Genomic DNA, 14,160 nt, shown 5'->3' with positions numbered 1-14,160 from the left:
TGGCGACGGGCAGACGCTGCCGCAGCGCCGCCATCTTCGGTGCTGGCGCGGGGCGGGGCCGGGAGGGCGGGGCCGGGCCCCACCCCCGCGGCCGCGCCCCCGGTCCCGGCGCTGGTCCCGCCCCCAGTCCCGCCCCTCGCGGGCCCCGCGCTCCTCACCGGGGGCTCGGGCAGCGCTCCCGGGACCCGCCCGGCCGGGCCCGCCCCGCTCGGGCCCGTTACTCCGGGCACCCCGCGCAGCCCCGGCCGCCGCCGTGGGGCGGCGCTGCACGGCCGCGGAGCGGGGCGGGCGAGGCGGGGCGGGGCGGGGCGGTCCGGGGCGGGGCGGTCCGGCGGCGGGGGTAGGTACCGGGGCGGCCGCCCGCCGGCCCATCGGCAGCGGCGCCGGGACTGCGAGAGGAGCATGGCGCCGCCGGGCCCCGAGAGCGGCCGAGGTGAGGCGCGGCGAGCGCGATCTCCCCGGGACGGCCGTCCCGGGGATCAAACACCGGGAAGGGGTGGGATGGCAGGTGACGGCTCCGGGCGGGACGGGACCTGCGGTCGCGGTGTGGCGGGGCACCGGGCGGGCGCCGATCCCCGAGCCGCCCGCTCAGTGCCCGGTCCGCCCGCAGCGGCCGCCACGGCTCCCGGTAAGAAGATCACGGCGCGGCTGAAGCGGACGCTGCCGGTGCGCGGCCCGCAGGCGCCCACGCTGAGCGAGCTGATGCGCTGGTACTGCCTCAACACCAACACGCACGGCTGCCGCCGCATCGTGGTGTCCCGCGGCCGCCTGCGCCGCCTGCTCTGGATCGTGCTGACCCTCAGCGCCGTGGGGCTCATCCTCTGGCAGTGCGCGGAGCTGCTCATGAACTACTACAGCGCCTCGGTGTCCGTCACCGTCCAGTTCCAGAAGCTGCCCTTCCCCGCCGTCACCATCTGCAACATCAACCCGTACAAGTAAGGCTCGGGGGGCAGGCGGGACGATGGGAGCCTCGCACGGCGCCAGGCTCCTTCCCGAGCTCGTCCCGGCGCTCCTTGTCAGCACTTTCCCTACCGCGGCTTTTCCCTGTAGGGCACCTGGTGTGCCACATCCCCCTCTGTGCTGTGTGGCTTTCACTCTCACCTCTCGCTGCTGCCGGCTCGCTTCGTGCTTTCTGCTCCAGACAGTCCCTGTCAGCTCTTTGGCTCTCTTCAAATTCCCTTCTTCCCAGGACCCAAGTTCCAGTATTACAAACAGCATCATCTCCTAAAAAGTGGAAAGGGCAGATCTCTCACTTCTCTCTTGCTTCTTTCTTTCCTTATGGGATATTTTGACATGATTCATCAGCAATACTTTTTCTCCTGTCAAATCATGCTTTACATTGCTCTCCGTTCTGCTGCCAGATTCCCACCACCCTGGTTCCCATGGGGATCCAGCTCTTTAATGATGCTTCACAGGTGAAGTCTTATTTCCACATGCTCTGCCTCCTCAGACTTCCTAACATGAGGAACTTGAGAGTCTTGGGAGAACTTTTTCTGTAGTTCAGTCTGCTCTGCTTCCTGGGGTCCCTGCTCCAAGATCTCTCCATGGATGTAGCTCTGTCTGCCCTCCCTGATGTGAGAGCCTGGTGGGAGACCACAGGGAGTTCTGTCCCAAGCCACGGCATCCTCAGTGCAGCAGGCAGAGCACTGCAGCTGGGCAGTGAGGTGGGATGGGATGTCACTGTTACCTTGTTTCCCGTGCAGGTACAGTGCCATGAAAGAATATTTATACGAATTGGACAAAGAGACAAAAAAAGCTTTGGAAACTTTCTATGGATTTTCTGAGGGCAAGTCCAAGGTGCGCCGGTCGGTGGATGACTGGAACAGCACAGAGAGCGACTTCTTCGAGCAGATCCCTCTGCTGAAGGTGGAGGACTTCTCCAGGACAGCCACTGAGCTGCACACTGGGCAGAAGAGGAAAATAGAGGGAAGTGTCTTTCACAAGGACTCGTCCATCGTGAACTCGGGTGATTCCAATGACATCATTGGCTTTCAGCTGGTGAGTGCCACTGTGCCCTGGCCAGCAAGTTCCCTGTCGGGCAGCAAGGGGCTGTGTTGGGGTCAGTGTCCCTCTGGCAGGTTGTATTGCCTGCTCAGGTGGCTTTGCAGTGCGCAGTGGTGAAGAGCGTCCTGTCTGCTCTTCTGCCTAAGCCTCCATGGCTGCTGCAGATCCACCTCCAGAGAAGTACCTTCCTGAAGTCTTCCCAAATAGTCAGTGTCATCTGTGACCTTTCTTTTGGTCCTGAAATATTTGGTCATATCACTTAGCCCTGCATAAAAGGTCTTTGATGCCCACTTCATACATGGTTATTTCTGTGGAAGAGAAACACTATCAGATGTACAATCCTTAATTTACACCTGCCTTGTAGAATCCCTGATTTCAGTCCATCTGAAATGCTTTTTCCCCTCTGTGCTTGCCAGTGTGACGCAAACAACAGCAGCGACTGTGCCCTGTACACGTTCAGTTCGGGGGTTAACGCCATCCAGGAGTGGTACAAGCTACATTACATGAACATCATGGCACAAATTCCCCTGGAGATTAAAGAAAAATTGAGTTATTCTGCCGAGGACCTTCTACTGACATGTTTCTTTGATGGCCTGTCTTGTGACAAAAGGTCAGTGCACAGAAAATTCCTGCCATCTTAACAGCTTATTTCCAAGTCCATAATATGTAGGAATGGAATATTTGGTATTTGCTGAATTCCAGCAGGAGCCACCACTGGTTCCGTGTATCTGCCTCCCCTATGCTACTAACCCCCATTCCCACATTAAAATTTCCTCAAGTTTCCATCTCCTGAAATATTCAACTAGATCATACTGCCATGTAGTTTCAAGTTACTCAGAAAGAGACCCACATCTTTCAGCAAAATAAACTTCTTGAAAAGAAGTAATAAACCCCCTGTGCAGTCCTGGTCTGTCTCTGTCAAAACCAAAGTCCAAATGTGCTGCCTTTTTCCCACAGACAGAACTACAGGGAACAATGTCATGCTATTCGATTTATTCCAGGCATTTCACTCGTTTCCATCACCCCCTGCACGGCAACTGCTACACCTTCAACAGCGGCGAGAGCGGGACCATCCTGAGCACCTCCACGGGCGGCAGCGAGTACGGTGAGTGCCCTTGGCACACCTGGGCTGCTCCAGGGCCCTTTGCACACGTGTGGTGTTCCAGGGCCCTTTGCACACATGTGGTGTTCCAGGGCCCTTTGCACACGTGTGGTGTTCCAGGGCACTTTGCACGTGTGTGGTGTTCCAGGGCACTTTGCACACCTGTGGTGTTCCAGGGCACTTTGCACACCTGTGGTGTTCCAGGGCACTTTGCATGCGTGTGGTGTTCCAGGGCCCTTTGCACACATGTGGTGTTCCAGGGCCCTTTGTACATGTGTGGTGTTCCAGGGCACTTTGCACGCGTGTGGTGTTCCAGGGCCCTTTGCACACCTGTGGTGTTCCAGGGCACTTTGCACGCGTGTGGTGTTCCAGGGCGGTTTGCACGACGTTGTCAGGTGTTCCAGGCCTGTGACACATGTTTTGGTGTTTACAGGCTACTTAATGCCGACTAGTGGGACCCTTTGCACACATGTGGTGTTCCAGGGCACTTTGCACGCATGTGGTGTTCCAGGGCCCTTTGCACGCGTGTGGTGTTCCAGGGCACTTTGCACACCTGTGGTGTTCCAGGGCCCTTTGCCCGTGTGTGGTGTTCCAGGGCACTTTGCACGCATGTGGTGTTCCAGGGCACTTTGCACGCGTGTGGTGTTCCAGGGCGGTTTGCAGAGGAACTGTTTGATAACAAGTGGTGCAGCAAACTGGATCCTGCTGGAGCGTGAGCGATGTGTTGGCTGTAGATGTACAGGCTGATTGGGGAAATGCCTGTTTGAACTAGTGCAAACTCTTGCCTGAGAATACAGATAATATCATTGCATCACTAATGTTTTCCAGCTGAAATTACTGCTGCCCAGTTATATAACTTTTTGAAGTGAGTTCCAGCCACGTTCTCAGCAGACGTTATTTGTTTGCTGTACTCAGTGCCACAAAGGGATGTTACTGGCTGCAGGTGTCTTGGTCTGGCTGGGCAGAGGCTGTGCTTGGCTGTTACAGTTCTGCTTAAGGCCAGATAACATGAATCAAACCTGCCCTCCCTGACCAGAAAACGTGGCTCTAGCTCCTGGTGTAACTTCCTGCCTTGTCTCTGGTTCAGGATTGCAGGTTGTTCTGTACATCGATGAAGCAGACTACAACCCCTTCCTGGTGACATCCACAGGAGCCAAGATCATGGTCCACGACCAAAACGAGTATCCCTTCATTGAAGACATTGGCACGGAAATTGAGACTGCAGCGGCCACCTCCATAGGGATGCACTTTGTGAGTGGCAACAATCTCCTTTTTGGGCGCGCCTTTGCCTTGGTACAGCAGTAAATAGGAACTGATGGGGTGATTTCAGAGAGCCAGCAGCTCGAAGGCCTTTAAATGCCTCCCACTCAGCAGCTGAAGTGCCCTGAAGGAAATCCTGTGACAGCACTTCTCTGAAAAATAGGCCGTGGGAAAATCAGGTCTTTCTAAACCAAACTGGCCTGGGATATTGTTTGCTCTCCCTTTTCTTCACCCCTTGGCTTTCCAGGGGATTTCTGGTTTTGTTTTCACAGCAAAATCCACAACCACAGAAATGTGTTGCCAAGTGCCTTGCTTGGCTTTAGCAATGAGCAGGGAGTTTGATCCCACGAGGGTCCCCGGGCAGAGGAGCCAGAGCTGGAGCTGTGGGTCCCCACCTGGGGTCGGGTCCTTAGGAACGGTGGCAACACAACCCCTTGAAGTGTTTTGTGGCTGTAAGCCTCACTTTGCTGGTTTTCTCTGTATCCCAGCAGTAAACCACCACCCTGGGCAGCGGCTTTGCTTTTGCCAGCAGTGAGCAAAGGCAAGGAGAGCTGCAGCTCCTGCTTTCCCCATTTAGCGTAGTTCAGAGGAGGCATTTGGCCCAAGGGGATTCGGCACAGCAGCGAAAGCTATGCCAGGGCCCCCTTTCATCTGGATGGGCTGTTAAGTGAGCGCTTCAGCTCTGCCTTTCTTTCTGGTGCTCTGGTGGAGCATCAGCTATCCTGCTTATCTGGGTATGCCGAATATTGATAGGCTCTGCATTAGAAAAGGCATTAAAAGAGGGCTGATGTTTCACAAAATGCAAATAGTTAACTGTCTTCCAGCTGTCTGGAAAACTGTGGCAGCGGCTCCTTGGTCAGTCATGACTGAGAGGGTTGGGAACCGGGATGGTGTGAGGACACAAAGTCTCTCAAGACTCTTTTCTTTGTCAGCATCACACCGTACTGAGGCTCTGCCACACAAAGCAGTCTCAATATTTAATATAATATGTTCAACAATAGGGTTGAACTTTTGCTGTAGTATAAAAAACAAGATTGGGCACATCTTAATGTCTGTATATAAAGGATTTACCATGAGGAAGGGATCCAATTGCATCCTAATGAGGCAGCCAAAATAGAGGCTGGACACAATTTCTGGTGTCAGAACAAAAGCTGGGGATCACTGTCCTGCTGGGAAAAGACAACTCCAGAGAGCCTGCTGAGTGGTGGGGGGTCAGGGCTGTCAGGACAGGTCAGGGCTTGTCCCCACGTGCAAGGTCACCAAGGAGGACACAGCAGCTGTGTCCCTCACGGTGCTGCTCGCTGGGCTCTGAACATGCCATCGGTGTCTGGTTAGTGCTCATGGCTTTCTGCTGGGTGCTAGGACTGCCCTCCACCTCCAAAAATATTCCAACCTGTTTAGCATGCAAATAAGGCATTGCTTGGTCAGAGTTACAATGCTTTAGTTAAATATTTCATTTGGAAATTATTTCGGTACCTGAAGGAACAAGTAAGTTTTGTAGGAGCATAAGCCACAACAAAATAATTCTATACAAAAGATCGATCATCTCTTGGAAGCCCCAGGAGCAGACTGAGGTAGTGTCTTGGCACTACATTGCATGTGGAATTTAAAAGTTGGTTTCTGTCAGTTTTCAGAAGTAATGCATCTTAAGTACTGAAATCCCCTCTTTCCCTCCAAAGAGAGATTGAAACATCTCTAAAAGTGTTGACTTGCACCATAATGGCCCAGAGCCTTCTCTTGCTGCAGACAAAGTGGTGAGGTATGCTCTTATCAGGTGGCCTCAGGAGCTGCATTCAGTGCCTTAGGGGTAACAGCCTTTCTCATGTTCCTGCTGGATTGATCCTTTGTGAAGAATTTTAAATTCTAATTTTAAACTCTGTAGAGAAAGATCAGTGAATGGATTCTTAAATGGATGTTTCTTGTGGTTTCAGGCCACTCTATTGTAAAGTGGATAATTACTGGGGGAAGATAGCAGGGGCTGAGGGAGGCAGGGCAGTCTGCAGGAAGTGGGCCATGCAGCTGGGATCAGATCTGGGAATTTGAGGGCTCCCAGCCCTGGTTTCACAGAGCTTGCAGGCACACGCTTGGCATGTCAGAGCTCTTTGCTCTGGGCAGAGATTGGGAAAAGTCATTAGCATTTGAGAGGAAGGGTCAAAGCAGCACCTGGAAAAAGGTTTGAGGGAGATTTAGAGTGGATTGAGAGAGGTGCTGTTGAGCACCAGTGGAGCCTCAAGTGCTATTTACCCACAGCACAGGAGCAGCCAGGCAGCAGCAGCTCAGGCAGGTGGGGATCCTCACAGAAAATAACCCAAAACCCCCGAGAACAAGTGCCCTCCCTCAGAACACAAACATCCAGAGTAACGACGCACAGCCTCTAAGACTAGGAGAGAACATGCATATGGATAACTCTGCTTTGAAAAATCCTCACTGCCATGATTGCACCACCTTGCATTCCTGCAGAAGGTTTCCAGGAAGACAGCAGAGAATCCCAGCAGAGCAGCTTTTTTGGGAAACGGATATTAGTGACAAAAAAAGCCTTGTTTTGACAAGGGATCGACAAATCACTTTAGGTAGCAAAAGGTAAACATTCTGCTCAAAGCTGCCTTATCACTTACAGTTTCAGAGTTGGGATAAAGTGTCACTGAACCCTTTGGTTTGTCTGTGAACTCCAAAACCACAAGTTTTTTCTTTTCTGTTTCCCAGACTCAGTCTCGCAAGCTGAGCAAACCCTACAGTGACTGCACAGAGACAGGAGCTGACATACCTGTGGAAAATCTCTATAACAAGAGCTACTCACTCCAGGTAAAGCCATTGCATTTGTGTTTATCAGTTGCTTGAAAACTGCCTGCATGAAAAACTTTGTAACAGTCTGTGGTTGAGGACCTGAGACTGGGAACAGTCTGAGCACAGGGCTGTTGCTTTTACCACTGATGTAAAATGCAACAGCACTTCTTAAAATCCAACTTTTATTCCTAAGTCGTTGCTGTTTGAAGTTCCCTCAGGCACCCTGTTAGATAAAGAGAGAACATGAGCTCATTAGGCAATTTTCAAGCAATGTGAGACTGGAAAATATTGGCCAAGTAAAGGTTGCAGCTTAGTAACCCTTGAAGCCAGAAATTGTGACCTTTAGGACTCCAAGAATAACAGAAACCATCTAATCAGTATCTAGATAGCAGGATGTTTGTTTACAGAGTAAGTTTCCACTAATTTTGCATGGTTTCTGTAATTGGGTCCTCTTGGAGAGTGTCAGTTGTTCTGCCACTCTGCACTTGAAAAATTGTACTTACATTGGCTCCAGCCTGCTGCAAAGCCCAAGTCTGGGCTGAATTTCTGTTTTATGGGGAATATGAAATCTGCTCTGGTGTGGTGCCAGATAGGATCACCCAGACATGATCTCAGGTTTTTAATAACAGTACTTCACCGAAACTCAGTGCTCAGGAGGGCTGGGACTGGGACCGAAAGGCTTGACTGGGATTTGAAAGAGAAGTTCTGTTCCTGCATGTCCCAGTTTTAGCACAAGCCACAGCTCTGCTGCCCTGTTAATCCTCCCAGCTTCACCTCTCTCAGTAGGCACCAGCAGGGTTTGGTGGAAGCTGTGAACGGTTGCTGCTGTGAGTCACTTCCCACACCTAGTTAGTGATTCATGGGCCACGTGCCATGGCAGGCCTAAAACCCTCTCCTTGACTCTGTGAAGAGCAACTGCAACACTGAAGCTTCTGGTGGCTGTAGGGGAAGTGGGGGCATTCACAGAACCCCCATATATGTAATCCTCCATGAAGATTACGTTTTTGGAGTTTTTTTGCACTTAGAACCTCAGCCCTCCACCATGCACCATGTTTGTATTCACTCACAGCAGAGCCTGAAGTCCCAGAGAAACAGGGTTCTCATCCCACTGCTGTTGTCATAAGCAGGGTGATTTTAGGTGCACAGGAGCCTGGAGCTTGGTGCTGCTTCTTAGCCCCCAGGTGTTGTTTCTCCCCAGATCTGCCTGCACTCCTGCTTCCAGAAGGCCATGGTGGAGTCGTGTGGCTGTGCCCAGTACGCACAGCCCTTACCCGCTGGCGCCGAGTACTGCAACTACAAGAAGAACCCAAACTGGAGTTAGTATTGAAATACTGTGGCACTGCCCATGCCTCCGCTGCCAGTCCTGTCCCCAGCACCCCCAGTGTCCCTGTCACACAGCCCCTGTACCCAGCACCCCCAGTGTCCCTGCACCCAGCACCCCCAGGGTCCCTGTCACACAGCCCCTGCACCCAGCACCCCCAGTGTCCCTGTCACAGCTGCTGCACACCCAGCGTGCTGGGATGAGCCAAATCTGCCTTAACCCACTTAAGCCCCCACACCCAGAGCCAGACTGGCTCCCTTGCTCACACTGACTGGTTTGTGAAACTTGCCCCGATGGCTTGTCACCTGTGCCCACCATAGAACAGTCGAGTGGAGGGCTTGACCAGGTGTGGCAGTTTTCATGCCTATGTCAAGTGACAGCCACTTCTCAAGAGCCTTTTGCAATATTTATAGGATAAATCTTTTTATCCCCACCATGTAGGCGATGGCCACAAAGGCCACCTATGCCCCAGATGTCCCACCCCAGCCCAGGTAGCAGGTTTTCTTTCTGGCTTCTCACACACATCCTGCTCCTCCCCTGCAGTGTACTGCTACTACAGACTGCATGAAAAGTTTGTGAAGGAGCAGCTGGGCTGCCAGCAGATCTGCAAAGACGCCTGCAGGTAAGTCCTTGCCACAGCCAGAGATGAAGCGTGTGTGGGAGTTGGAGCTCACCAGTGACACCCTGCCTCTCTCTGCAGCTTCAAGGAGTGGGCGCTCACCACCAGCATTGCTCAGTGGCCGTCCGTCGTGTCAGAGGTCAGTCCCCACTTGCACTCCACCAGAACAGCAGCCTGGCACAAGGCATTGACTAACCCCAGAGGCTCAGCACAAAAGCAGGAGGCCCTGGGGTAGTCAGTAGCATTCAGTGATACTATGCCCAGAGACCAGTCTGTAATTTCCAGCTCAGGGCTTCCCCTCTAGCAGTTCATCATTAAACTGAAATTTGTCTTGGGAGATCCCCTTGGGCTCAGCTGGCCTGTCACACACTCAGTTCTAGTACCCATACTAGCCCAAGGAGATGTGGAGCACGAGCCCCTTCCCAAGGGTCTCTGCACAAGAACCTGTAACTAGAGCAGCATTTTCTGTCTGTTCTCCAGGACTGGATGCTCCGAGTTCTCTCTTGGGACAAAGGGCAAAAACTCAACAAGAAGCTGAACAAGTAAGTCCCCCTGTGTGTTCCTGCCTTGTACCTCCAGCTCTGATACGATCTCAGCAGCCCTAATGATGGCAATTGGGGAAAAAGCTCCCTTGGAGCAGCCCAGCCCTACTGGTCCAACTGGTTATTTGCATAGTTTTTCAGTATGTTTCATGTTATTGTTTTACTAAACCCTCTGCCTGCCTCCTTCTTCCCCAGGACAGACCTTGCCAACCTCATGGTGTTTTACAAGGACCTGAACGAGAGATTCATTTCGGAGAATCCTGCCAACACGGTGAGTGAGCATGCTGGTCCCTACTCCCAGGAGACGCAGCGCTTCCTCCCACGCAGGCTGGAAGCTTTCACCTGCCCAGGGGAGCAATGCCACACGGGCAGGGGCAGGAAGCTGATCTCAGATATGCACCTCTGGGCTGGTCCTGCCCTTTCCAGCCCTTATCTCGGGCCACGTCTCTGCCTGTCCAGCCCCGAGCCCTGTGCAGGGGCTGCACAGCAAGCTCAGCTCCAGGCTCCTTCTGAAGCTGAGCCAGAGAGAACAGCAGCAGAGATGGGCCCACTGCATTGGGAGTGCAGAGCATTGGGTGCCCCGGCTCCGTCTCCCTGCCTGCTGTCATGGCGCCATGGCAGACCCTCACCTTGTGCTCTCTGCTCCTGCAGCTCGTCATTCTTCTGTCCAACTTCGGGGGCCAGCTGGGGCTGTGGATGAGCTGCTCCGTGGTGTGTGTCATCGAGATCGTGGAGGTGTTCTTCATCGACTCGCTGTCCATCGTGCTGCGGCGCCAGTGGCAGAGGGCCAAGAAGTGGTGGAGTGGCCGCCAGCAGGGCAGGGCGGCCCAGGCCACGGCCGGCGACGTGGAGAGGCAGGGCCACGAGAACCCCGCGTGCATCGACGAGGACCTGCCCACCTTCACCACGGCCCTGCGCCTGCCGCTGCCCCAGGACAGCCCCCTGCCCAGGACTCCCCCGCCCAACTACAGCACTTTGCGGCTGGAGACGGCCTTCACAGAGCAGCTGCCCGACACGCTGGAGCTGGGCCAGCACTGACACCTGCCACACACACCCGCCCCCAGGTGGGGGCTGGACACGCCTGTCCGGGGCCAAGCACCCATCCGGACCAGCTCTGAAGGGCTGCCAGGTCAGACCCTTACTCAGGGATTGAACTGGCACTCAAAGCTGCCCTGAGCAAAGCTCAGACACAGATGCCGAGGGCTCAGAGACGTTGGGAGCTTCAAGCAACATCAGTTCGCGAGTTAATGATGGCAGGAGACGGCTGGAGCAGGATGTGGTACTAAGCTGGGATGTCTCACCAGGCAAAGGCACGCATTAGCCACCAGCTGCACACACCCCATTGCATGTGGGCAGGAATTGCTCCACAGCAGCAGATTGATGCCACATTGAGCATTAACACTAATTGCTCTCTGCTGTGTGGCTGGACTTGTGGGAAAAACCCCAGGCTGTCAGGAATCCAGGATGGCATTTGTAGGAAGGGCATGACAGGGGCTTGGGTAAGGCACAAAAGAGCATGAAAGGAAAGCTCTCACTTGAATTTTCATTAGAAACCCAATTCCAATGGTGGCCTGAGGAGCTCTTTCTTGTGAGATGAAAAGCCAAGACGACCAAAAATGGGCTTGTAAAGCAAGTTGCTACACAGCTGGGGTAAGAAAGCCCGAGTCATCCCCAAAGAATCATCTGAAAGGGCATGAAATCCAATTTGGAGCACAGTAATGAAGTGCATCCTCTGCAAGCTTGTTCCATTCCACATCACTCAAGCAGCCCTTAAACATAACTTCCAAGGCGCTCATTAAATTACTTCCCAGAAGCCTCACGGGGAGTTAGCTGGCTGCTCTTTTCCTGCTCAACCCCAGGCAAGGACTTCCTCCTGCAGCCAGTTCCCCCCCTGCCTGCCCTGGAGCTGGCAATGCCTGGAGGAAGCTTTGCCCCTTGTGTACCTCATCCACCTTGCCCCCACACAGTCCCATCCACAGAGCAGTGTCAGTACCCACGTTTTACCTCCTGTGCTGCTCCCCCAGGGCCAGGGGCTGTGCACAGCCACGAGTGCTCCTGGGGCAGCTGGGGCCTCCCTCCTGCCACAGCCCACTGTGCTGCCTTCAGCTCCCTGTGAGGATGAGGAGCAGAGCCCACCCCACACGGGCTGGTGGGGTCTGTAGGGCCAGAGCCATGCAGAGCATGTCAGGGGTGTCTGAGTGGAAGAGTCTCTCCTTTCCTTTCTCTATGACCTTATTTTATACAGGACAGTGAGAATCCAGAAAGGTTCTTTAATGTGCAATAAAACCTATTTTAACTGAATTATTTAAATATATGATAAACTGAAAAAATAAAGATATATTTTTGAGTAACTGCTTTGCCCTTTTTTTTTTAAATCACCGCTGTATGAGTTAGTTCCCTGCAGGCATCCTGAGAGCTGAGGCATTGTCTCTGCCTGGCCAGGGGCTGTATGTTCTCAGATATACCCCAGGCCTCTCAGAGAGCTGCAGCAGGGGGGTTCTGTGGGACCCAGCTCAGAGCGGGCAGCAGGAGCATGGGGTGCAAGCACAAACAGTGAAAAGGCCTTTCACAAAGCAATGTTAACCAGCAAGAGACCGAAACCACTGGAACTTCACATGTCCCCAGACAGCTCTGCACCTGAGCAGTCCCTTGGAGGCTGCAGGAAGAATGGGAAGCAGATCTGTCTCAGCCCCTGGTGCAGCCCTGGGTGAGCCATGGCTCATGCCCATCCCCTCTAACAGCACCAAATACCAGCTCATCATGGCAATCTTGCCCCATGGGCAGCAGTAGCAGAACAGAGCTAGAGCAGAATAGGGCAGCCCCACCTCCCCTTGGTGTTACCGGCATGAGCTGTCCCCTCTACAGCAGGGACAGGAGTAACAGCAAAGTGCAGAGCTAAGGAACACCTCACCACAAACCCCCTCCTTGCCAGCTTGGTGGTGCTGGCACAGGGGCTGGTTTGGCCCCGTTACACCTGATTGAGGACCTGCCTTCCAGTGCAGAGGGGTCAGCTGCCCCCAGCTGCCATGGGGCACAGCCTGCAGGGAGCATTGGGGGGCTCATCTCCAGGGGAAAGCAAGCAAACATCACAAAGTGGGCCATAGCACAGCTCTTCCACTCCACATCTGTACCTGCGTGTGCAGCAGCACCTGAGACCGCAGCTCTCCACAGGGTTTGCTCACATCTGCTGCAGGCAGTGCTAAGGAGAGCCTGCCCCAGCTCAGCTTGATGCTGATACTGGGCTTCTTCTTCCCCCGCAGGCTGCTCCAGCACCTCTGCCCAGCCCCAGCAGCCCTCAGAGCTGGGTTATATCAGGAGGCTGATCATGCAATCAGCGAGTGCTGATCATGCAATCAGCCCCCTGACAGGAGGGACGCCCCCAGCCCAGCTCCAGGGCTGGGGAAGGCACTGGCAGCTGGCACAGACTGGGATGGGTCAGGGGTTTGTGCTTCTAAAGCCTCCCCAGAGTAAAACAAAACCTTGCAAAATAAACAGAGTAGTGCCAACCCTGCACAAAAGCAGGTGTAGGACTGGTCAGACTTTATAGCAAGAACTGCAGTTCCAATAAGGGGACTATCCTTTGATGGAGAGCAAGGCTGCTAACCTGTAGTGGTCCAGCAGCAGGAATGTCAGGGCTCTCCCACTGAAAGCCCAGGATATGTGTCCTGATAGATGCTTCTTTGGGAGAACACTTGTTTTACATTCTTTGGAAAAGCACAGGTGTTCTGCAGGTGCTGTTTGCAGTTACTCTTGGGCAGGTGCAACGCCTTTTCTCTGTATGAATAATCCTCAGAAGGCAGAGAGCCATGGAGCTACAGAAAAGGCTTACTTCATCATGAGTTAAACACTGAGCTGCGCTGAACTCCTGAGTCACCTCAAACACAGAAAGGCACCAGGTCTGAGAATGACTGGCACACGCTGAACATCATAAACCCAAAGTTCCTGAGAAACCCAGCTCGGAGTTTACAGGAACAACAGGCTGTAAAACCCAGGGCTCAGCACCATCCCCTGCTGCACTGCGCTGGCTCTGGGCTCAGGTCTCCTGCCATGGGACAGTGCTCCCAGGAGACCCACGGCAGGCACTGGGAGCCCAGCCAGCCCTGCTCGGGGCTCCAGAGCAGGCACCCCTCACTCACAACAGCCCCTGCTTGCCTCCTGTCCCTGGGGTACAGCTGCAGCCACAGTGGGCAGCTCTGGGCAGGGATGGCAATGACCCCGGACCCACAGAGCCACAGCTGCAGCTCTGTGGCACCGCAGGGCTGCGGGGAGCAGCTGCAGTACCCAAAACCACAGCCAAGGTGCAGGCAGCATGGCAGGCACTGCCTTGGCCAGGGACGGGCTGGGGAGAGGTGTTGAAACAAACCTGGGGCAGCAGGTGCCGGTGATTCACGGGAAAGGCTGCTGGGAAAGGCTGCTGGCAGCCCGGGACCGGCCCTGGAGGAGAGGAGGCACAGCAGGAGAACCTCGCTCTGCTCCTCCACAGCCACTGCCAGCAGGGAGAAAGCCAGAGGTGATGGAGGGGCTGTGG

The 14,160-nt window shown here is 54.1% G+C and overlaps 1 protein-coding gene across 1 annotated transcript; it reads left to right on the top strand.

Moving 5' to 3' along the window:
• The first annotated feature begins 363 nt into the window (after nucleotides 1–363).
• Nucleotides 364–11,905, top strand: SCNN1G (sodium channel epithelial 1 subunit gamma). The gene is made up of 13 exons (XM_064726281.1): nucleotides 364–433; nucleotides 611–935; nucleotides 1,704–1,998; nucleotides 2,421–2,614; nucleotides 3,006–3,109; nucleotides 4,194–4,357; nucleotides 7,070–7,168; nucleotides 8,349–8,466; nucleotides 9,015–9,093; nucleotides 9,172–9,229; nucleotides 9,571–9,632; nucleotides 9,828–9,903; nucleotides 10,284–11,905. The coding sequence occupies exons 1-13, from the start codon at nucleotides 403–405 to the stop codon at nucleotides 10,668–10,670; spliced, it is 1,992 nt and encodes a 663-aa protein (XP_064582351.1). The 5' UTR covers nucleotides 364–402; the 3' UTR covers nucleotides 10,671–11,905.
• The last annotated feature ends 2,255 nt before the right edge of the window (nucleotides 11,906–14,160 follow it).

Source organism: Zonotrichia leucophrys, chromosome 14 (genome assembly GCF_028769735.1).
Source record: "Zonotrichia leucophrys gambelii isolate GWCS_2022_RI chromosome 14, RI_Zleu_2.0, whole genome shotgun sequence".
Classification (NCBI taxonomy): Eukaryota; Metazoa; Chordata; class Aves; order Passeriformes; family Passerellidae; genus Zonotrichia; species Zonotrichia leucophrys.
This window is presented reverse-complemented; position numbering and strand designations above follow the sequence as displayed.

Coding starts and splice junctions, on each gene's coding strand:
- SCNN1G (XM_064726281.1), top strand. CDS start 403: ATGGCGCCGCCGGGCCCCGAGAGCGGCCGAG. Junction 434..610: donor GGGCCCCGAGAGCGGCCGAG/GTGAGGCGCGGC, acceptor GTCCGCCCGCAG/CGGCCGCCACGGCTCCCGGT. Junction 8,467..9,014: donor CAAGAAGAACCCAAACTGGA/GTTAGTATTGAA, acceptor CCTCCCCTGCAG/TGTACTGCTACTACAGACTG.